The sequence below is a fragment of the Calcarisporiella thermophila genome, assembly GCF_041956535.1.
Source record: "Calcarisporiella thermophila strain CBS 279.70 unplaced genomic scaffold VTP21scaffold_46, whole genome shotgun sequence".
Lineage (NCBI taxonomy): Eukaryota > Fungi > Calcarisporiellomycota > Calcarisporiellomycetes > Calcarisporiellales > Calcarisporiellaceae > Calcarisporiella > Calcarisporiella thermophila.
The window spans coordinates 17,925-39,943 of NW_027192236.1; the positions used below are offsets into that span (position 1 = coordinate 17,925).

General features: G+C 39.7%; 10 protein-coding genes and 1 non-coding gene across 11 annotated transcripts; 5 read left to right on the forward strand and 6 right to left on the reverse strand.

The window, feature by feature from the left end:
• Window positions 1–209: 209 nt before the first annotated feature.
• On the forward strand, window positions 210–1,099 carry VTP21DRAFT_9029 (uncharacterized protein; the record flags this gene model as incomplete). The annotated part of the gene is made up of 4 exons (XM_069399943.1): window positions 210–404; window positions 464–485; window positions 541–689; window positions 761–1,099. 4 exons carry the CDS (start codon window positions 210–212, stop codon window positions 1,097–1,099), a joined length of 705 nt encoding a protein of 234 aa, XP_069245567.1.
• Window positions 1,100–1,329: 230 nt separating this feature from the next.
• Window positions 1,330–2,139, reverse strand: VTP21DRAFT_9030 (uncharacterized protein; the record flags this gene model as incomplete). The annotated part of the gene is made up of 3 exons (XM_069399945.1): window positions 1,330–1,747; window positions 1,837–2,037; window positions 2,102–2,139. The coding sequence occupies 3 exons, from the start codon at window positions 2,137–2,139 to the stop codon at window positions 1,330–1,332; spliced, it is 657 nt and encodes a 218-aa protein (XP_069245568.1).
• Window positions 2,140–2,458: 319 nt separating this feature from the next.
• VTP21DRAFT_9031 (uncharacterized protein) lies at window positions 2,459–3,410 on the forward strand (the record flags this gene model as incomplete). The annotated part of the gene is made up of 4 exons (XM_069399946.1): window positions 2,459–2,568; window positions 2,643–2,877; window positions 2,952–3,057; window positions 3,130–3,410. The coding sequence occupies 4 exons, from the start codon at window positions 2,459–2,461 to the stop codon at window positions 3,408–3,410; spliced, it is 732 nt and encodes a 243-aa protein (XP_069245569.1).
• A 256-nt stretch (window positions 3,411–3,666) lies between these two features.
• VTP21DRAFT_9032 (uncharacterized protein) lies at window positions 3,667–5,734 on the forward strand (the record flags this gene model as incomplete). The annotated part of the gene is made up of 3 exons (XM_069399947.1): window positions 3,667–4,579; window positions 4,645–5,008; window positions 5,092–5,734. The coding sequence occupies 3 exons, from the start codon at window positions 3,667–3,669 to the stop codon at window positions 5,732–5,734; spliced, it is 1,920 nt and encodes a 639-aa protein (XP_069245570.1).
• Window positions 5,735–6,179: 445 nt separating this feature from the next.
• On the reverse strand, window positions 6,180–6,999 carry VTP21DRAFT_9033 (uncharacterized protein; the record flags this gene model as incomplete). Its single annotated transcript, XM_069399948.1, has 3 exons — window positions 6,180–6,671; window positions 6,760–6,872; window positions 6,948–6,999. 3 exons carry the CDS (start codon window positions 6,997–6,999, stop codon window positions 6,180–6,182), a joined length of 657 nt encoding a protein of 218 aa, XP_069245571.1.
• A 1,017-nt stretch (window positions 7,000–8,016) lies between these two features.
• On the reverse strand, window positions 8,017–11,192 carry VTP21DRAFT_9034 (uncharacterized protein; the record flags this gene model as incomplete). The annotated part of the gene is made up of 6 exons (XM_069399949.1): window positions 8,017–8,637; window positions 8,711–9,697; window positions 9,768–9,888; window positions 9,952–10,759; window positions 10,889–10,979; window positions 11,043–11,192. The coding sequence occupies 6 exons, from the start codon at window positions 11,190–11,192 to the stop codon at window positions 8,017–8,019; spliced, it is 2,778 nt and encodes a 925-aa protein (XP_069245572.1).
• A 155-nt stretch (window positions 11,193–11,347) lies between these two features.
• Window positions 11,348–12,363, forward strand: VTP21DRAFT_9035 (uncharacterized protein; the record flags this gene model as incomplete). Its single annotated transcript, XM_069399950.1, has 2 exons — window positions 11,348–11,897; window positions 12,005–12,363. 2 exons carry the CDS (start codon window positions 11,348–11,350, stop codon window positions 12,361–12,363), a joined length of 909 nt encoding a protein of 302 aa, XP_069245573.1.
• A 142-nt stretch (window positions 12,364–12,505) lies between these two features.
• Window positions 12,506–14,625, reverse strand: VTP21DRAFT_9036 (uncharacterized protein; the record flags this gene model as incomplete). The annotated part of the gene is made up of 3 exons (XM_069399951.1): window positions 12,506–13,629; window positions 13,901–14,305; window positions 14,394–14,625. 3 exons carry the CDS (start codon window positions 14,623–14,625, stop codon window positions 12,506–12,508), a joined length of 1,761 nt encoding a protein of 586 aa, XP_069245574.1.
• Window positions 14,626–15,753: 1,128 nt separating this feature from the next.
• On the forward strand, window positions 15,754–18,229 carry VTP21DRAFT_9037 (uncharacterized protein; the record flags this gene model as incomplete). The annotated part of the gene is made up of 6 exons (XM_069399952.1): window positions 15,754–15,958; window positions 16,028–16,120; window positions 16,179–16,324; window positions 16,405–16,743; window positions 16,813–17,754; window positions 17,831–18,229. The coding sequence occupies 6 exons, from the start codon at window positions 15,754–15,756 to the stop codon at window positions 18,227–18,229; spliced, it is 2,124 nt and encodes a 707-aa protein (XP_069245575.1).
• A 654-nt stretch (window positions 18,230–18,883) lies between these two features.
• On the reverse strand, window positions 18,884–19,882 carry VTP21DRAFT_9038 (uncharacterized protein; the record flags this gene model as incomplete). The annotated part of the gene is made up of 3 exons (XM_069399953.1): window positions 18,884–19,102; window positions 19,168–19,371; window positions 19,439–19,882. The coding sequence occupies 3 exons, from the start codon at window positions 19,880–19,882 to the stop codon at window positions 18,884–18,886; spliced, it is 867 nt and encodes a 288-aa protein (XP_069245576.1).
• A 2,054-nt stretch (window positions 19,883–21,936) lies between these two features.
• On the reverse strand, window positions 21,937–22,008 carry VTP21DRAFT_t377. The gene has a single exon. It is a non-coding gene; the product is annotated as a tRNA-Asp (tRNA).
• Window positions 22,009–22,019: the final 11 nt, after the last annotated feature.

Here is a 22,019-nt window from a genome sequence, read left to right on the forward strand (position 1 = left end):
AGCTTGGAATCTCCCATATTTTAATCCAGTCAATGCTGTTGTTCATATTAGGAAAATGTAATGACCTACCCAAGCCACACTATGACTGCTCTTTATTTTTTTATTCTCCGCTCTTCATTTCTTTTCTTAACTTCGCCCCGGTATTCTTCCCAGACCAATCATAATTTCCGCAATATAACTTTGCTCTTTTCAATCTACACGAATCAAAGATGTCCAAGGTTAAAGGAAAGGATAAAGTTGATCCAGAGGCACTCGAAGCAAGTCTCACCAAATTAGAAGCCGTGGAAAAAGAGTTTGAGGCAGTGGAGAAACAGATTGTTCGTCAGCAAGTGAAGATGACTGCACCCATTTTCCAGAAGCGGTCCGAGATTGTGAGAAAAATTCCTGGATTTTGGAAGCGAGTTGTAAGTATTGTATCCATTAGGACTAGAGTAGACATACCTATATTAACTCTCTAATTCAGATCCTTGCCTATCCTCTGACCGGTAAGCCAATTGATCTCACAGAATTGAGCTCATTTAATAATATTTAAAATATCAGAACAATTGTTCGCAAACGAAGAGGAGAAATCAACGCTTGAATATCTAGAGAATGTAGAATTAGTACGCGATGAGATCGAGCCAGACTCTTATAAAGTCATCTTTACTTTCAACGAGAATCCATATTTCAAGAACTCAAAGCTTGTTAAGGTCTAGCATTGACGCATCCTCTAATTCTCTGGAAGGTTATTAGAAATGAATTTCATTTTTATATAAATTAGGAAATCAAAACTGATGCAGACGGCAATAAAACCTCTATCTCAGCCCCAATTGATTGGAAAGAGGGCAAGAGGATTACTAAATCCTCGTCCAAGAAGGATACGAAGGAAGAACAAGACGAGGCACACGAGGATGATGAAGAGGAGCTAAGTTTCTTTGAATGGATTGAGACTACAGAGGGCGATATCAGTCTTGCAGATTTAGTGCGAGACGATTTGTATGCAAACGCAATCCGGTACTTCCTGAATGAGCATACAGATGACAAGGAAGGAGAGCAAGATGAGAAAGAAGATGAGGAAAACGAAGAGCCACCAAAAAAGAAAAAGAAAGGAGATAAATGAGCCAGATCTTTTTACGCCTTTTGCTAATCGTAGCCCATTCTTGGCAAACTGCATTCATTCTACAAAGTGTAGAATTTAAGTAATGCAGTTTAAGTATGGATTTGTTGAAAGAATAAATATTTCTAAATTTTTGAATATTAAAGCTGGTTGAAAAATAAAAGAAAGTAGCTTTATTCGGAATCGAAGTGAATAAACGGAGATATATATAATATATTACAGAGACAAACATGCTATTTATCATTATTGCTGAACTCTTCCATATCGTGCATCGGGATGCTTTCGTACTGTCCCTTTTTCCTGCTTGCGCTTGAAGATGACTCTCCACCCTCGTTGGTTTGTGTAAATTCAACCTCTATGCTCTTTTTTAATTTTCTTCCTGCGTCTTCTCTTAAATTCCCCTCTCCACTCCCCACAGTGCTTAAATTGGCACCTCCGAGCAAGATCGGCTCCATCTCTCGTTGCATGCACACCCACTCACCGCCAAATGTCATGATGCAGCATGTGGCAACATTCAGCATCCACCAGAGTAGAGTACGTGGTATGCGACCGGAATGGTAGGTAGTAAATACAAGGTGGAAGAAGTGGAGGGTGAGACTGAAGTCGAGGACCAGGCGAGCTCGCTGTACAATATATAGGAGAAGAAACACTCTAACATTTTAAAATAGTGTATTTTAGAGAGAATTAAGCGCCGAAATTCTCGCTTAAAATCTGGAGCAATTCAATAACCTCAAACATACCCAATACACGCATTCATTATCCACACTACAGATAATGTCCATCCCATCACTGTGTCTGCACGGTAATCCTCATAATTTAATACGCGATCTAGAGTTAGCTCTCCCCCCATCAAAAGTAGTACAAGAAGTATCAGAGTTGTGCCAGTCACATAGTAGAGAGACTGGAGAGAAACGATCTGTGAGATAATTAATATCGGATCCCTAGTGACAAATAGGAAAAAATTGAGGATTTTCCAGCATTACATAGTAAATAAGATTCACTCACCATGTAGTTGTACGAAATGATGATGTCCCTCTAGCCATTATGGAATGCCTTTTTAATGATGAGATGCCCAAGATCTACTTTAAGCACAGATAATGCAAGAGCATGAGATTGTACAAGCCACTCAAACCTGATTGGCGCAGTTTGTTGGGCGCATCGTCATCAGTAAAATTCCAACGCTCTCTTTTCTTCCCCATTTTTTTTTCAACAGACTCTTTTCAATCAATAATAACAACATAAAAGTACATTTCTTGTTTTGCTTTCATCACACTGAGTATCTCAACATCGTATTCTTTTTCCTTATATTTGGCTAGCTTGCTTTAAATATAAATTTAATATCTATTACTATTTTGCGAGATCATGGCAACAAAAGCGGCCTATAAAAGATTAACCAAAGAGTATTTGCACATTCAACGCTCACCGCCGGACTTTATTATCGCTAAACCTCTTGAAAGCAATATTCTCGAATGGTAATCAAATCACTTAGATGCAATTTCCGTAATATTAAGGATTCGAAGCTTATTTTTTTACACTTATTCAATAGGCATTATGTATTAACCGGACCTCCCGACTCACCCTATACTGGCGGCGAATATCACGGAAAGCTCACATTTCCTCCTGAGTATCCATTCAAACCTCCTGCAATCCGGATGATAACCCCCAACGGAAGATTTCAAGTGAACACTCGATTATGTTTGACGATGAGCGACTTTCATCCAAGCAGTTGGAACCCTAGTTGGAGCGTTGCAACGATTCTAAATGGCCTACTTAGCTTTATGGTGAGTTTTTTTATTGTTTATTTTGTTATGAAATTAAGATTTTAGTTAACATTTATCTTCTTATAATATATCAGTTGAGCGATGAAGTGACAACTGGTAGTATTAAAACAACAACTGCTGACAAGAGAATATATGCCGCGCGATCCCGTAAATTCAATCGAGAAAACGCAAAATTTAGAGGTACATATTACTACATGTGCTAATATGCTTGAGCAAAATTTATTTCTTTCTCACCATTTTCAACCTTTATAGAGGTGTTCCCAGAACTGTGTATCGTCAACGAATCTCACTCTCTACCCGCTGCTGACATTATAATCAACAATGATTCTACCCTTACACAACGCCGAACCCAAACCACTCCTATCCCCAGTGCTACATCTTTAACAGCAGGTCAAAACTCGACTCCCCCATCACAATCTTTAGCAACCAGCTGGTTTAGCTGGTCCTACGGACAGTGGCGGCGCTGGCTAGTTGTTTTCGCTTTTTTTGTGTATCTACTCTTGGCCAAATTGATTGCTCGTTCCTCGTCATAAAACCTAAGATTTTCGAATTTTGACAACTTTTGCTTTTTTATTAAACCAGTATATATAAATTTGATTCACATTCTTTTCTTTCCGAATTTTCTTATTGTTTTAAATCCCTCCCCTTTTTCCTTCGATGTTCTTATGTGCGAATATTTATAAACGATTCTTGCTATTTTGACAATTAATTCGATATTTTCCAAGTGCGACGGGGTTTGATTTATTTTTAAAGAAAATTTTAGATCGATACATTATTCTCACTAATTTCATGAGCTCAATTCGTGCCATACTTCTAATCGTCTCATCAAGTCGCGGACATAATTTCGTGTTCCGCTACCCCGCTAATCCTCAAAAACGTGGAGATGAGAAGCAATCTAGGATTGGTCCCAGCGATAACTCCAAAACTTACAACTCTAACCACAAGAATGCCTCTTCTTCTCGTCCTACGACCTCCACATCAACAGCGAGTTCTTTGAATACAAGTGCAGCTCCCAGCAATGTTAAACGCCCTTCCAGCTCTACACCAAAATTAACGCCAGCGCTAGGAGGAGGAAGTGGAGTAAGCGGAAAGCATCGTCGCCAGCATTCATACAACGATCACGTCACGAAACATGAAGATTCGCACCAGGATTTGCTCAATTCGCCAATATTTGGATTTGACACGCATTTTCTTGCGGCTCTTTTAGCACCACGCGCCAAGCTATGCAATCGAAAATTCCAGCTGAGCGTGAATGAATTGACTTTTGTAGGACACCCAGTAAGTTTTGATAGAGAGGGGACGGAGAGAAGAGAATCTTCCGATAATGTAACAGTGAATCCAACTAACCCGAGCATTCCTCCAAATACAACAACAATTAATACTACTACCAATGCCTCGCAAGTTAATGGAGCTACTGGAAACGATCCACCAGGGCCTCCAGGATCGTCCTCACGTGCCCATTCTCGTTCGCATAGCTACTCTCCTTCTCATAACGCATCCCCGCCTATGCAATCCAATATCACTCTTTTTCACCTTGTATTTATCTTGGAATCCAATGATTTGGAGCTGAGCAGAGAGGTAGACATGGTTTACAATCATTTTGTTAGAAAGATTACGGAGGCAATGCGATACGAACAACAACGTTGCGACTACGTGAGGAGGCAAACAAACTTGATCCTGCGTACCCGAGAGGAATATTATGGTACTTCGACTTCTTTTGGTTTGATAAAAAAACTTAAACTCGCTCTAATTTCCTTCCTTCTAAAGATTTACCGGTGGAGAATCTTATGGAGAAAATACTTGATGTCTCAGCTCTAGCGCGAAATATTGCACATATCTACAGTGCTCTTGATACAAACTCTATTGCCCACGTTGTGTTCAACGACTATCTAGACCTTTATATGCAAATCCCGACAATTGGTCCTTTAAATTCCAATCCGTACGCTCTGGGTGACAATGAAGATGCCATGGATTATCTCTATAAAGGCTACGAATACCAGGATTACCCAGCAATATGCCCATATCATACGCTTTTATTGCTGGAAGATGCAGAAGAGATATTGAAGAACTTGCCACTGGACGCCTCTCCCACGCTAGCTAAACTAATTCAAAATCTAACCCCTACCCAAAGGTATAGTTTTTTTTCATCAGTTTTATCATTATTACTGTTTTATTTTTCACTGGCATGTAACCACTATATGTAACCGACTGTAGTCTCGCGGAGCTTCACACTCTACTTGACTGCTCTCTCGCCCAGATATATCGTCTTGCTGCACATCTGATATACTGGCGCAAGGCCAAATTAATCGACGTGATTAATGTACGCAATGTGTACGTTATCTCTCCTCAATTCAATCTGAGCAACCTCCCCGACATTGTTAGAGAGTTTAATCACCAGTTTCCCACCCTCGATCTCGCACATTTGTTGGCTCAGTTGTCGGCTAGCCCACGTTCATACATGTCCATTATTCCATCAAAAAAGCTCAGAACGCTGTATCTTGAAGTATTGACCCAGCTCCTACGACGAGAACTCGTAATTCAATTACATACCTATTACCTACTTCCCATTCCATTGCATGTTAAAACTGGAACAGCTGTGGACCCAGGCTCTATTCAGGACTCTTGCACAACTATATCTACCTCTGGGCAGGCGACAGATTCCGAACGAGAATATATTCGTGCACTTACTGCGGAAAAGCCCGTGGATGTTGCAACCTTATTTGAACGACTAGTGCACTATTTCGATGGCCGCCATCATACAGAGGAGATTCTATTTCGGGAAAATATTAGTAGTAAACAGCTTTTAGCCGTTACGTCGCAATTTCGAGAAGAATTAATTGTATTAATTCACTATTAATCTACTGTATATAAATACTCTCGTGGCCATATTTTAGTTTACATTGTATTTGAATAACAGGTACGGGGCATTTGAAGGACCAGCTACAATTCTATTTCCATGTCTTACTCTTAAAAAATGCTCAACCCATTTTGAATGCTACCCCTCAATTGCCATACGTTTCAACAGATCATAACTTATGAAAATTGAGATAAAATATAGCTATCAATTCGAATATTGAAAAGGAATAATGTAAGAAGGTTGGAAGAAGGTTTTAAAAGTGCAATAATGTAAAGGTTCCAAGATATAGAAATAGTAAAGGGAAGAATATAGCAAAGGCAAACGAAGAGTTGAAAAAATAAATAGCAGTAAAAATATGGGGGTTCAATAGCATATGATTATCTTGGCGTCGGTTGAAAATCCATTACAATAAAAAAACAATACAAATACAAATTCTGACGCATTATTAATTTTGCTCCACAATCATAGCTTGTAAAACTCCTGCCTTGGGAACACCATTTTCTCCTATCCTTTGATCATCCTTTAAAACCTTGCCCAGATACACAAATCGTAACCGATGTGTCTCCTCCTTTGCGCCAATAATGTCTAGCACTCTCTTACGAACAAATCCCAGTGGTTCACCTGGGTGTACTGATATTAGAACATCTCTCCCGACGGATAGCCTTATTGTAAGTTGGTGGGTATCAGATCCATCGACTACAGGTGTTTTTGGTTTCTCAGGGATGTATGGAGCCGGCTGGATATCAGATAATAAATTGGAAGGCGGAATGATACAGTAAAGGGGTACCTCGTAGCGATTGCCAAGTTCATCATAACAACCATCGTTGAGAAAACCAGTAGGGACCACAATATTTGCTGAATCAAGAACGGCTTGTGCGAGCTGGTGATCATCGGCTTCAACAGCGCATTTTAATGCTTGCCAAATTTCCAATCTCCCCTGCATTCGTATAATCAAGTCCAAATTCGATCAGTTTTTGGGAATCAGATAGGAGAGCAGATACTAGGGGAGTTGTTGAGCACTTTACCTCGTAGGTTGGTGCAGTGTCCCAGAATGCTGCTCGTTGTATTTCGAGCTGCTTTTGCGTAATAGGGGGATCTGCGGTCCAGGAAAGTCCTTCTTTCGTAAATGGCTTACCTTCTATAGTCAACGGCATGATCATCAATACAAAGCCTCGAGAAAATGAATTGAAAAAAGATTGAAATTAGTGCTAACCTCTGAATTGCGCCTCGGAATTCTCTTCAGTACGAGATTGACAACACCCCATTTAAAATAATCGTAATATCAGCGGGTTTGAGAGGAAAGGATGAATCAAACTTGATATTAATCAAGCAATGAAGTGGGATTAATCACAGGCTATTGTGATTGAATCTTGGTGGAAAACTCAAATGCAAGCAAACTAGAAACAGAGTGAGAGACCAGCTCTAATTTTCATATCGGTTATCCCTCACTTGGACTATCCACAGGGCTAAACCCAAGGAGTTGTTAGGTAAGTCAGGACGGTCCAATTGTATTAGAATTTAATTTACTATTTCCTAAGGTTAAGGTGGGCTATATATGGGCTACCTCTAGAGAAAGTATTACAAACACTTCAACAGATTTCGGGGAACCATTTTGACATATTTGCAATAATTAACAATTTTATTAGCTCCCTAGAGGAAACAAGAAAAGTCCAAGCTATAGGACTTGGAAAACGTCTCTAATAGGTTGTCTCTGGCTATGTTAATCAAAATGGTAAATTACATCAAGGGCCTGACTTAATTTGATACGACTACTTTGGTTGAAAAATTTTGAAAGATGAGTTTCTTAGTGTAAGCACGTTTGAGTATAAGCCTTCTCCAGATGAAGGGAAACTTTCAATTGTCCAGTTTTTTTAACAAGTCCATTAAGTAAAATTTATTAACAATAGTCAGAATATACTGCAATTAAATATGCAAGCCCTTTTAGTACAAGAGCAATTGCTATTGAGCCAATAAATATGACAAATTCCATATGAAAATCTGATAGGTTTTATTGACGCGAAACGCAGCAGTAAATACTCTCCACCAATAAGTCAAAAAAGGCACAATTTATTGTTGAGCGACTTGATCAGCCTTTGCTTTTACACGAGGGTTTAGAGTAGGAGAGAACTCAGTAGCTATGATTTTAATATTGATATGTCCAGCAACTTAAGTGTTATATATATTATAAGTAGAGGCAGTGCAGAGGAGAAAATGAATTTTTAATTCACGTTAAACGTATTCCATCAGGCTGACCATGAAATATCAGCTATTTTGACCAAATTTCACCATAAATCTGTAGCACGAAGGCGGTGGGATTTGAAGTCGGTAGGATATGATGAATCAGCTTGTTGCTCTGAATTTTGTGATGTGGCAGATGCCATTGATGCTGATGGCGGGAGAGCGGGGCCAATGACTGCAGTAGGTTCCGGGGCTGATATAGTATCAGGAAATGCGTGTAACAGTGTCGGTGTGATGGTTTTTTCAACCCAAATACCATCCATATCTGATTTCTCATTTTCCTCGCCTTTTCTCCTTCGTACTCTCTCATCTCTTCTATTATCTTTCTCCTCTTCGCTTTCATTCTCCCCTTGCTTTCGATGCTTTTTTCTATCCCGTCTCTTAGAGCTCTCTTCAGTATCAGATATGCTTCTTTTCCTCTCTTTCCTCTTCTTTTTCTTCCGTCTTTCCCGCTCCCTTTCCCGCTCTTTATCACTCTCATTTTCGCCGTCTTCATCCTCCATAGCGAAAGACATTGGTCCAATTGGAGCACGAGTTTTTATTTTAGCTGGACGTGATGCTGGTAGCTGAGGTTGCGTTTGTTGTGGAGTAAATCTGGGGCGAAATTCTGACTGGGGTTCTACAGTAGATACAGGAGCATGTTCCATGATTGCATTATGTAGCAACTAAAGGCAAATAAAAAAAATTATCATTAGTAAATTGCTTTATAAAACATCTGGAGGAGATTGTAAAATATACAGGCTTGATTAGCTGTTCATCATTTGCTGGTTTTTCTAATTCGTTGTTTTTCATCTCTTCTTCGTCTTCGTTTTCGTCATCCTCATCGTCTTCTCCCTCGCTTTCAAATATTGCTTTAAATATATCCATTGCGGGCCGTTCATAATTCATTGGGTCATTCGGGTCAACTTCTTCCGCCTTATTCTTATCGGCTCCGTTATTCACAGTCGCAACGGTCGCAGATGATTCCTCTAGCTTCACATCAGAGGAAGCGTTGCGTATACCCGCCACTTCACCATTTTGACCTAGCAACATCCGCTCTACCTCTTCTTGCCGTAATACCTCCCGACTACCCAACAGAGTTCTACCAGCTATGGCTGCCTCACTCACTCCAGTAACTCTCCCTCCTTTACCAGCCCCCTTATCCCCAGCATCTCTCGAAAGATCTCGGTCAGGATGTGGATCTCGCACGTTAAAGCGTTTGCACATCATCCGATTCGGATAGAAATTCATAACGCGCCTTGTCAAAGCCCCAAACATACCCATTTTGGCCGCATCTTCTCGTTGAGTCTCTTCTGTTACCTTGGCCGGTTTTGTATCAGCAGTTGATCCACTTGCAGCTGTGAAGCGCGAAGCCATCATTGAACTTATAGGCCTGAACATTCGTGCACTTTGCGAAAATTCTCGTAACTCCTCTAGCCAAGCTTCCTCTGACATTTCCTTTGGTTTATCCGGTATAAGCCTCCCGTTTGCCATTTCTTCTAAAAATTGCCTATATCTCTTTTGCTTAGATCCCTCGAAAGGCAAAAATCCTTGCAGAGCTGCACGCGCGATCTCCGGGTTCACTTGCACATTTTCTGCTGTAGACGACTTGGGAGGACGTTCACCTTGCGTGTCAATAAAGAAGCCAAGCAAGCTATCAAGCTTTTCCTTTGACTTCGAAGGCATGTAGTCGAAGACTGAACGCGCTGGTCCCTCAAGAGGTCTCTCCCCTAATGCAGAGCCACGCTAAAAATTTCCGGAGAAAAATTGATTAGCAATGATTAACAAGACAAAAAGAGAATAAAGAGAATCTTGCCTCTTCAGCGGTTAATGCCTTTTTTTGAGTTCGTTCACTACTCTCAGGGGCGGGTATAGGGGCCGGTAGGCTGAATATTGGCGTGGCAACATAAGTGGCCGGTATTTCCGGTGGTGCAAACCTAACATTGATAATTAGTCAAGTGCTTAAGGTTATAGGTTAAGTCCAGAAATAATTAACTTACCATTTAGTCAAAGGTGTTGGATGTTGCGCAATCACGAAGCCCTCTATGGGAAATCGTCCATCATTACATTTCCGCTTTAGTGCGCGCTTTCCGCTATGCACATCCTCCGTCTTTATTGAATGATTCGTCGCTCTCCTTCCTTTTCCGCCAATCCTGTATGATTCTTCGTCTCCTTCCTCTACTCCTAAGGTTGCATAGTAATCTGATAGCTTCGCCCCACCTGAAAACACATCTTCGTCGTCGTCCTCATCCTCCAATGCTCCAAATCCAATTCCTCCACTCATACCCATTAATTGCTCTTGCTCTCTATTTGTTTCCCTTGCCGATAAACCACGCTGGCCAGGCTCATAGCCGATTCCAAAAGTGTTATTTTTATTTTCGAAAGTAATAAGCACCTTATCTTTCGGAGCGAAATATACGTCCTTTGCATATTCATCTTCTAAGTCCATATCGCCAGGTGCGAGCTTACGCTTCTTTCCCAATATACGAGGGCCGATCCCTTGCCCTTCTCTCCATCCCATCCGCTTCAATAATCGCACACCAACTGGGTCCTTACTTGGTACAATTAAATCTGCCATTAAACGACCAGCAATTAAGCCTCCACTCTCCTCTGCGCTGGCGATCGCAGCTTGCTTTCGAGCCAACTCTTTTGCCGTTCCTCCAAAAGCATCAAAATCATCGGTTGCAACAAGCTTCCGTTTGGAAGCTAAATCCGCAAGATCTTCCTCATCCATAAAGTCCTCGGGGCGAAGAGTTTTTTTATTAGAGCGATTGCTACGCGATGAGGAAAATTGAGAAGGTGCCCAGCCTAACATTAAAAATTGAAGTTAACAAATACATATTCCAAGCAATGAACTTGAATCGTTAGTGACAGCAATGGAAAGTAACAACGGTAGGAAATTTCATTGTAGAGCTCAACCTCTCTATTTTTACTCACCTTCTTTTGATCCAACGGTATTAAAATAGCCTGCAGAAAATCCGCCAGTGAAAGCACCATGAAATCGCCTCCGCCCCTTTTCGTCTCTCACCTAATCATAGTAGTTTTAGGATTCTTTAGTTTATTACCTTTTCATATATGTGCTCAAATTTACCTCTTGCTTCCATATTGGAACAGATCTAACAGAATCTTCATCTCCTTCGCGCAGTTCTGGGAATGGGGTTCCATACACTACAAATGAATTCTCTTGGGGAGTGTTCTTTATGTCGGTTGTCAGCCTGGTTTTGTGGGAATGGCGCGACATTTCATTAATATATATAGATTCAAAGAAAATTATGAAATTATGATATGATAAAATATTAATCTAATAGAGTGGAATGTGACTGCAATTTGAATCTTTTCTCTAGCTCACTCTCAACTGTAATTGATTTATTCACGATATATCGCTTACATTAAAGAATGCTATTCAGGTATCGCAATACTAAGTTAGTTTGCTCATGCCGACTCTATTCTGTTCCCGCAGTTGATACATGGCGCAAGTCAATTCTTTCACGGACATTAACTGAAGTTGATACCGTTACCTCTTCCCCTGTTGATCTTTTCTCGCTTACCCTTGACCGCCCTTCTCCCACCAAGACACCCGAGAAGATCCTTCCACCCAATTGGCATCTACTTTTTTTCCCTCCTCGCCTGAAAGAAAGTGAACTGGCTCCTGATGGATATGACACTATATACTCTCCTCCTCCACCCTACATTCAGCGTATGTGGGCAGGAGGCTCAGTGGAATTCAACACTCAGAATCCATTGAGAGTGGGGGATGAACTGACGCAAAAAACTCAGTGTACCGATGTTGAACTCAAGAAAGGAGGGGGAAATAAAGAAATGTGTTTCGTGTGGTTGGAAAAGGTATTAGAAAATAAACAAGGCTGGAGTGTGCGAGATCGGAGATGTTTCGTTTATCTGCCGCGTGCTGATGAGAACAAGAAAACAACGCGGCGAAATGTGATACGTATGTGACCAATTTTCAATGATATCGTTGATACTCTTTTTTGTCTTTGTCATTCCTTTTCAGATCTGAATGCTAATGGATTACACTCAATTTTACTATGCTTATAGTGAAGAAAATACCAGATTTCGAGCGCACTTGGATTCCATCTCCAATTTTACTCTTCCGGTATTCTGCACTCACATTCAATTCCCATCTTATTCACTACGACCATGATTATTCCACACATATTGAACATCATCCTGAACGTCTTGTCCACGGCCCTTTAACAGCAACATTACTACTCGAGCTCATTGGCGAGAATACAAAGAAAAAAGTGAAAAATTTCAAATATCGCGCGGTAAGTCCGTTTTATGTTAACGAAAAGCTGCGCGTATGCGGAAAAGAGAGTGGGCAAGGGGAGTTTGAGGTATGGGCAGAGAATGCTGAGGGTGGAGTAGGTATGACAGGCTCAGTGGAGGTTGAGTGATTACTTACCCTAAGATATAATATTAAAATTATTGAGATGATATCTGAATAGATATAAGATAATATTTTGTGTAAAAATAAAATACATATAAATTATGAACCCTATATGATTACCGATAACATATGGCTATTGACTGTTCCAATCAGCTTGTTTCTAAAGCATCTTCGATGCTTAATCTCTGTATTGGATCCAGTACCAATAAATTTTTAATTTTTTCTACTATGTGCTCGTTCTCAACAACCTCAAGACCAGGTGGGAACCATCTCTCTTTGCTCATATCACCAATTGCTTCTTCTATACTCCGAAACAGCATTTTTCCGCTCCATAATTCGTATAGTAAACATCCAACCGACCAAGCATCCATAGCCGGTGTGGCTCTCATTTTCTTTTTCTTCTTCGAGAATAGAATCTCTGGGGCTGAATAGGGATTCGGTAGGATATATCCCTCCTCATTAAAGAAGAACGCTGTGCTGAAGTTGGACAAACGCCAAGATGTTTCGTCATTGGGTTCAGAGAGGAAAGTACTGGGGCTCAGATTTAAATGAACAACTTGCTTCATGTGCAACCAGTATATAGCCTGTATTACAGCTCTGCTTATAAGCCCGCGTAGTAGCTGATCCATTTCACCTACAGTATCTAAGAAGCTCCTAAGATTCTGCGAAGTACTTTCTGTCACAAATAAGAAGTGGCCATTTCCAAGAATATGTGCATCCCGAAATTCGACAATATGAGGAGAGCGAAGATAATTAAGGTAGGCAACCTCACGTTCGAATTCTTCTGCAGAAGATATGAAGTTAAGATTTACTTCCAAACCTGTCACTTCATCAATCGCAACTTGAGTGACAGGTATATGATGAGGTTCGTCCATGACTCGATACCGTTTCATAACTAGCATACCCTTGGCAATCTCAGGGGTAGCACCTGGATCTCCTCCCCTACTAACCAGAAGATATCTGCTAACTAACTCAGGCGTTGACTTAATTTGTCGCTCGCTCAAAAAAATACTGGAGTCCAACCCACTTACTTCCCTACTCAAGGTATTTCTGCCATAACTGCCTATGCTTCTAATATCTTCCTTATTCAATTCTTGTAGCCCTATTGCTGGAGGTGCTCTCTGCTCCATCAATTCTGATTCAATCACCCATTTTTTCAGCTGCACTTGCTCTGTTCTGCGTTTCTTTTGGTATATCAACAGACCAACGATTACCAAAGCAATTACAGCAATCCCACCCAAAACGCCACCAACAATTGCTCCGATATTCGACGCTTGGGTGAATTGTTATGGATGAGGCTCAGGTTCAGGCTGCGGCTGCGAACGCGACTGCGATTGCCATGGTCCTTTCACTATCATGAGTAAATACTTGTGACAATTTAGCGCTATAAAATACAAGATGATCCTTATTGAAGACAAGCGCAGCATTATCCCGTATGTCTTGCGATAGTGTGCCACAGTCGCTTGTTTCGGTCTTATCACTAAGAGATATTTCAACTTTCCACATAGTATTACCCCTTAGCGGTAGTATATACATCCATTTACCATCACTGGTAGTCAACGCTCCCCCTCTAATCTCTCCAACCTCCAGAGGTGGAGGTGATGAAGAATTAATTGGTGCTATCTGACCATTTTTGTTTAATGTGTATATGGTTCCATTCGCAACTACTGCCCCAACGATATCCACATCGCCAGGTATATCCATTATTTCCCATTGATTCAAATCCGTTGTATTCACGCTATATATGCGGCCTTTTCCTACAATAGTAATGTTTTGCTCTATCGCAACAATTGGTCCTTCGAATATGTCATTCGCAAATTGATATCGTAAAATGGGGGGACTCCAATTAGTTTTTTTGGGCTGGATTTCACTAGAGTTTGAGTTAAGGTCGATATCCCAAATGATGAAAGGATGTGTTACATTCGGTGAACTGTTTCGAGGGTTCGGCGCTTTAAAAGATTAATATTTTGCGAATTTGTGAAAGACTGAATATTAGGATAAATCATAGACACCAATAAAGAAAAATTAATTACTTACAATCTTCCATTGGCGGCTTATCATTTGACTCCCCGGAAGTTGAATCCGGGATAGTATTGTTCTGTTGATGCGATTTCCCAGGAGCTCCAGAATTGCTGTTTTTAGTCTCTCTTCCACTCGACTTTCGACTGAAAATCGATGCCCTACCACCCTCAAGCACTGTACAATGTTCAACCGTCTCTGTAAATAGGATTCGAAAAACATCCTTAATTTGGTCGCTCGTGTCTGACATTGCTTGTTTATGTATTCCATCTCCATCAATCATATATACTTTTCCATTATATGCAATGAGACAGGGTGTTGATTCACATTCAATTGAGGCGAAAATTAGTAGGAAAATTATGTAAATAAGTATCAGAATTATCATTTTGACTATGTTTGGTATAAAAGATATATATAGTGGAAAAAGGAATGTATAGGTAATCCTTTAGGGCTCTATATAATGTCAATAAATATAATATATACGTGATAAAATGGAGAGAGAGCTTTTCATCAAACAAATAAATATAATGAAGTATACCTCATTTCGAAATGCCTCACAACCTAATGCAATATAATAAAAATAGAAATGGGGCTTGGTGTGGCGCTGCAGTTTTAAAGTATCAGGCTGATACTATCAGCACTACCTCCGAGGCTGATAATCAAATCTACGTAGTTAAAGATTATAAGTTTTAAAAAGGTCGAATGCCGAGTCAACTAGAACTCGATCCGATATAATACATTGAGTTATTTTATTGGTTTTATTTTGGAATTTTAATCTTCTTGCATTTGATTTAGATAGGTAAAAAACAGATGTGACTGGATCCAACCCCTTTAGTTTATGATTAAATGATATAGAATATGAGCATCCTATTTCATGGAGATATCACGGCTTTATCTTAAATATTTGATGCCTAAATAAAAATAGCCCAATTAATAATTAAATTTCAGGGTAATAGATGAATTCGTAGGTGTTGACGTTATGCTTGATAATTTCCCACAGAATTGGGCGCTATTAAGCAGTTTCAGCCAAGAGTTTAAAAAGTAGGGTTTTGAAAAAGGTACAGGTGAAATTTGATCAAAAAGCTGGCTCAAGTAGCTTTTATCTAGAAATTTTCACTCTTTTCAAAAAATATTATATAAGAGAAATAGGGGGGTAACTAATACTTATGCTTTTTATCCTTTACATTTACTACTATTATTTTTTTTCATCTGTATATTTCTGAGCGTGGAAATTTATTCATCTCAGTCAGGTATACGTCACATCACCTTTATCTTTTTCTTTTATTATGAATATGTCATAAGAGACCGGTTTCGAAATAATACTTATCTGTTTGTTATTTCTAGCTTCTTTCCAACACCATCTTTTCCCAACAAACCCATGTCGAACTCCTTCTTTGGGTTTGACACGACTTTACCCGAGTCTGCCTCAGATAATAATCACCTCGATCTGACTTCCGCCCTCTCTAACTTGACGTTAGAAGATGACCCGCGTAATGTCGAGACAAAATGGGGATATTCCGGCCAGGATGACCATGATTTCGATAAGCTGAATGACGAAACATTTGGCGACTTAGGCGATATCGGTATGTAAACTAATTTACCGTACAATTATTTTGTAATCATATCATGTAGTCTCACCTAATTTTTTATAGAGAAAGATTTTGATTTTGCCGGAAACACTAAACATGTTAGAAACTGTGCTGAGAATCGACATCATGACGAGATACGCGAATCTTCTTCAAAAGGTAATGCTGGTCATATCTGGTTTATTCATATATTTATTTAAACTTATATTCTTTCAAGAAACAGAAACAGCAATTTCTCCCACATCAACTTCTTCCAAAGAAGCCTCTATCGAAACCCCACGTTCGACAGACACTCCCCGTCTCAAAGGGGTTTGGAATGACAGGATGATTTTTGACTATCAAGCATTTATGTCAGAAAATGAGGTAACCTTGTCGCATTTCAATTTGAATTTATACTATGATTTTATTAAAAACCTTATTGTAATTTACATTCTACATTACAGAGTAAATCACTGGATTCCCCACTATACAATATGCAAGCTTCCTCTCAGAGTCAAAACAAAGATCTGAGGGATCAAAAATCGCGTCATTCGCCTGCACCACGTCTGCCTACACCACAGCATATTATTGAAAATAGCCACAGTAAAGAACATCCTTCGTTTGTTGACCTTACACAGCAGCATTCTCCCAATCAGTCGAACCAGCAGCAACGAAATCTCCACCAACAAATTCGTCCGCCATACAGTTTGGAAAATGTGTGGGCAGAGCAAGAAAGATTGGCTGCTGAAGCAATTGAACGTGAACGAAGACGTCAAGAAAGAAGTCGGCATATGGCTGATTTGGTAGCCATTTTTTTGTTACTTCCTTTTTACTAAGTTGCTTAATTGCCATCACACTGTATTTGTTGATAGGCAAAATATAACGGTATAATGTCAATGCAAGACAAAGAGCATATTCATCGTATTCATGTCTATCAGTTGCAGACCGACGATCCACTATCCGAGGATTATTATTTCCAAGCCTATAATCATCGCCTGCAGCAGGTAAGTGGCGCTGGCTGGACAGAGCAGGACGAGATTCGTCAACGAATTTCCGCAATGCTGAACGATGCACGACATACTCAACAACTTCCTCAAAGGCGCCATGTCCCTTCACAATTTCCAATGAAGCCGGCGTCTTTAGAGAACACACTCGGAGCACCTGCTTACCATTCCATCAAAAGTCCGCGCAAGATTCTTCAAGTTGCTTCTACAATTGGCCAAGAGCAATTTATGAGCGGTGAGGATGACGTAGAAAGACAGCAGCTGCATGCTCGTCCCACCACTAGTACTGCCACTACACCTATGCATGACAACGATCGCCGCCAACTACTACGCTGGATTGAGGATATGTATGCTCATTTACTTTTGATTGAACAGCTTAGACGCCAGCAACCGATACCTATTCCTGGGCGTGAACATGAATCCCACATCGCCATATTGCATTGGCGTGCTGAGTATCTAGATACTCTCCAGAAGATCTGGGTCGATCTACGTGTCACAGATCCAATTGGAAGTCATGACCACGATCATGCTTTTATTCGGCTGCTTTCCATCGGCAAAGGCAAGAAATTGGTTGGGCGGGTGTTACCTTTGTTGACACCTCAACAGTTGCTTACCGTACTGACAGTACTCGTTGCAAATTTCGAAATGATGGATGTATGTCGGCCGAATGCACCCGAAGCAGATTTGTTTGTGAATACGGTTCTTCCACCCCTGCTTCGCTTCGTCGCCGAGGCTCCGTTTCGTGTGGTGATAGGGCTGGTATATTTGTTCTTGGAACGAAACAACGTAAATCTAGTCATGCGAAGCAAAGTAATTATTTCAACAAATAAACTAGCCACTGTAACATGCGAAGCATACTAACGATGAATGGATTGAATAATATTAGGTTGGCTTAGCTTTCTTGACCATGTTTTTAAGTCGTGCGGAAATTCTAAAGCAGGGTGGAGGCGTGGTCCAAGGAATGGCAATTCCCTCGGATCGTGAACGCTTGCAGTGGCAGGAAATTTTCAATCATCTTTTTAGCACCATCCGTCATCACCTGCCCACCCTTTTCTCTCCAGCATACTCCTCCGGCTCGCAGGACGACCTCTTTGTTTGGCAGTTTCTGGCTGCTGTTGCTGTGGGTGCCTCTACCGAGCAACAGCAAGTGCTTGTTGTGGAGATACGTGAAAAACTTCTAGAGACGATAATGCATGCTAACCCATCAGTGGATGCTAAGAAACTTGCAAATGTCAATCTGTTTTTGCATGCGCTAGGTGTGGATGCCTCGCAGTTGTATGCCTAAAATTCTGCGTTCTTTTATATACATACATATATAATTCTACCTATATAGTGTGTTTTTCTAATCTCTTTTTATTGCTTTCTCAGGGGCTTTTTATTTCTTGCATATCTTTCCCTTTATTTTGTGCATAAATATCAGATCTTCTTCGCCTTTTTTCTGTAGTATTCCCTTCTCGTCCCACCTTTTTTCTTTGTGTTGTTTATTTCATCAACCATTTTTCATTATTTTTTTTTGGCTTGTAATGGTTCAAAATTTTTATGTATGTGGGGAGAGAACATATGAAGAGAAGGATTCCCATTTATACTTATTCTCTTCCCTTTCTCCTTACTCTTCTAAGCTATGGCATTATGCTTTTATTATTGCTTTATATCTCTTGCTACCCTATTACTTGTGCAACCAAAAATTATTAAATAAACAGATATGCTTCCATTCAACTAAACTATAAATTAGAGATGTTCTATACAATTAGTCTGACTATATGAATGCTTATTTGAAAATCACACGTTCACAAGCATCGGGGAAACCCGAAATTTGCCATCGCATTTTGACGTGAGTTTTTGTAAAATCATATTCAATGAAATCTCGCTGTGGTGCATTAATCATTTGATATAGAGAACCTTAACAGATAAAAATTAATATATTTAAAGTTAATGAGGGTTATATAACACTGGGCTCTTTTTCGCCAAGTATTTCAAATTGCCTCTCCAACTCGGTATATTGCGCTTCTATTTGTGCCAGGACCGAATCTTTCAGCTGTATCTCCTTGCGCAAGTATTGTTCATCGTCCAATTTCTCTTGAAGGCGGCCTTCTACATTGCTCTTAGCTGTCTCGAGAAATTGGATACGGTCTTGAAGGGCTGCAATGCTTTTATGAAGCTATTCAAAAATAAAACTATAATTGAGATATCTCTGAATACGGTGAATTCCTTTTTAATTATTACTCTTTCATTTTCTCTTTTCAGTTCTAGAATGAGGTCACCGGGTCTATTAGCGAGGGTTTCTCGGTCAAGATGCACTAAAACTTCTTCTGAGCTCTTTCCTCGCGATGCTTTTATGGATTGATCCGAACCAGTCGAAATGAACGAGAAATTTGAGCACATATCTGTATTTTTGAGATTATTTCTAAATGCACTCGGATTTACCAGCTATGCGAAAGAAACAATTCACCCAATGTTATAGTTATTAATAATATAATTTCGCAGAAGTCCTCACCTGTTTGTGGAAAAATTCAAGCTGTCCTGCTAAAAATTCATATTCTGCACCCATCTGTTTCTCTTGTCTCCATTTTCTTGCATTCTTTGCAGCCTCGTCCAACTCCACCTGCAATAATCTATTCGCACGCTGTAATCGTTCCACTAGCATCCTTAATCTCTCTGTTTCCTGCGAATAATGTTTACTGAGAGATTGAAAACGTGAGACCGATTCTGTAAGGTGCATTCTATGTGTTTGTTGAAGGCGCATATGCGCTATTGTCAAATATTCCATCTCTCGCTCTTGTGGAGTTTTTCGCTGTGAGGGAGAGGAGTATCTATGTGAGCGAGGAACGATCCAGTCAGCACCATCACCATCAGAACTTGAGTCCAATTGAGTATCCGAATCCTCTTGTGATATTGATCTACGAAATGGAAATGGTTCAGTTGACTTTTCCTCGTTCATAGAATTACATGTCCCGATTCGGACAGATGTGTGTTCTATTTCTGATTTTGAGATGCTATGAACACTGTAACCACGTCGTCTCCACGAAAATATTCCAGAGATTGTACGCACTATTGCTCTATTCTTCTTTCTTATACCTTCGCTAATACTTGTGCCGCTTAATGACTTGATTGCCCGCATGTTATGCTCTTGCAGAGGAGGAGGAGTTGATAGCACGATTAGAGAGGAGGTGCCAGACGAGCATACAGAGAGTTTTGAGCAAGATGAATAATAGCTTGTACTGTCATACTCAAAAATGGGAGCTATCGAAGTACTTGCGTCGGGAGTTGGAGCTATTGCTGATATAGGAATAGTCTTGAGAGAAAAGAAGTTTTTAAAGGAACGGCGATGGCTAAGGGAATCGTTTGGTTTCGCTGCGTTCTGCTATAGAACACAAATCTTGTTTAGTTGTGCAACTAACAACCCTATTGCTACGCCAAACCAAAAGTCTGGATAATAGGTATATTGGCCTTGATACCTACATCTTTAGTTAATACTTGTGTAGGCATTAACAATCAAAAAGCGGTGTTATCTACTTAATGTGAATATGAAATATCAGGGAAAATGGAAGAGAATATATCTAGAGATAGGTGTTTCTCGTCGTTTAAAGCATTTAAACTTTACAAATAAATGAAAAAACTCCGCTCCCTATTGGTATCCAATTTTATGCTTTAAAACGAAATGTAAAGTTACGGTGATTTTAGGAGAAATTCTAATGATGACCAGCAATGAGAGTAAAAAATAAAAACAAAAATAACTCGGGCTATTTCTTGTTGGGGTGGGAAGATATATTTCCTCAGTTGTATTCAAGCTTCCAAGTATTAGCAGTGCAAATACATAGAAGAAGAAAACAGGTGAAACCGTTTTGAAAAGATCTTCATTGTAAATTTCATATGTTCTAATAAGGTGAGAGGTTGATTATACTAAAAAAATAAAGCATGATCATTTGGTCTCAAAATAATTCACTAGTGTTGAACCAAACTCCAGCTCGACTATACACATGCAAAATTCACCAGAGTATTCTCAGTTAGGGCAGAATTATCAAGATATTTCTTTTTTTGTATAATATTCTAAAATCAGCAAGTAGTCTAATTTCACTAACCTCTACTAACATTCAGATTATCATAATATAGACCAGCAATGCACTGCATATTAACCGCGATACAAGAGGTTGTCCAACAAGGCGGATACAAGCTGCTATAATTTCTCCTTGCTCTAGTGGTGTAGGAATGACTTTCGAGTCATCAATTTATTCAAGTGGTATACATCACAAACGGTATTCCAGTCAATATGACAAATATTGAAAATAAAAAAAGTATATGGAAAAAGGTGGACAAGAATTCTCCCTGCGATGGACACTAGAATAATCAGGCGTAAACGTCGCTAATATAACTATTGTTGTATTAAATGGTATAACATATTAGCATTAACCTACAAATCTGCTAACATACCCTTAGATTCTTATAAGTCTAATACCTGCTGTAATTGCTGCTATTACATATCCCTTGGGGTTTATTACATAATGGCTCGTCTTTATATCTATTACTATATATTGCTGACACTTAACAACCATTTCTTTGGCATGAAGGTCACACCTTTGAAAAGCAATATCAACGCTGACGGAATTGTAAATCTAAGACTCCCAATAAATAGCTGCTGTCCTTTAGCAAATACAACTCGGCCACCAACCATAAAAATAGATTACCCAAAACCGAATCAGAATAGATAAATTCCCTATACGAAATGGTACTAAAGGACGATATAGACTTTTCGACATATTTCTAAAGCTGTAAACCATTAAAGATATATACTAGTTGAGGAAATGAAAATAAACTAGCAACAATCACGGATTCAACAATTTAAGCGTTATAAGCGTATTTGCCAAGTGAATCTCATTCTTCTAAGCACTGAGATATTATAGATTTTCGAGAAGTGGAAATCTACCGCCAAAGGTTTATATCATTTTAATTTGATTGATGGGCTATATTTTTTTTTTGAGTTAGAAAAAATATGAGCTCTCCGGCCGGGAATTGAACCCGGGTCGCCCGCGTGACAGGCGGGAATACTAACCACTATACTACCGAAGAATCTTATTGGT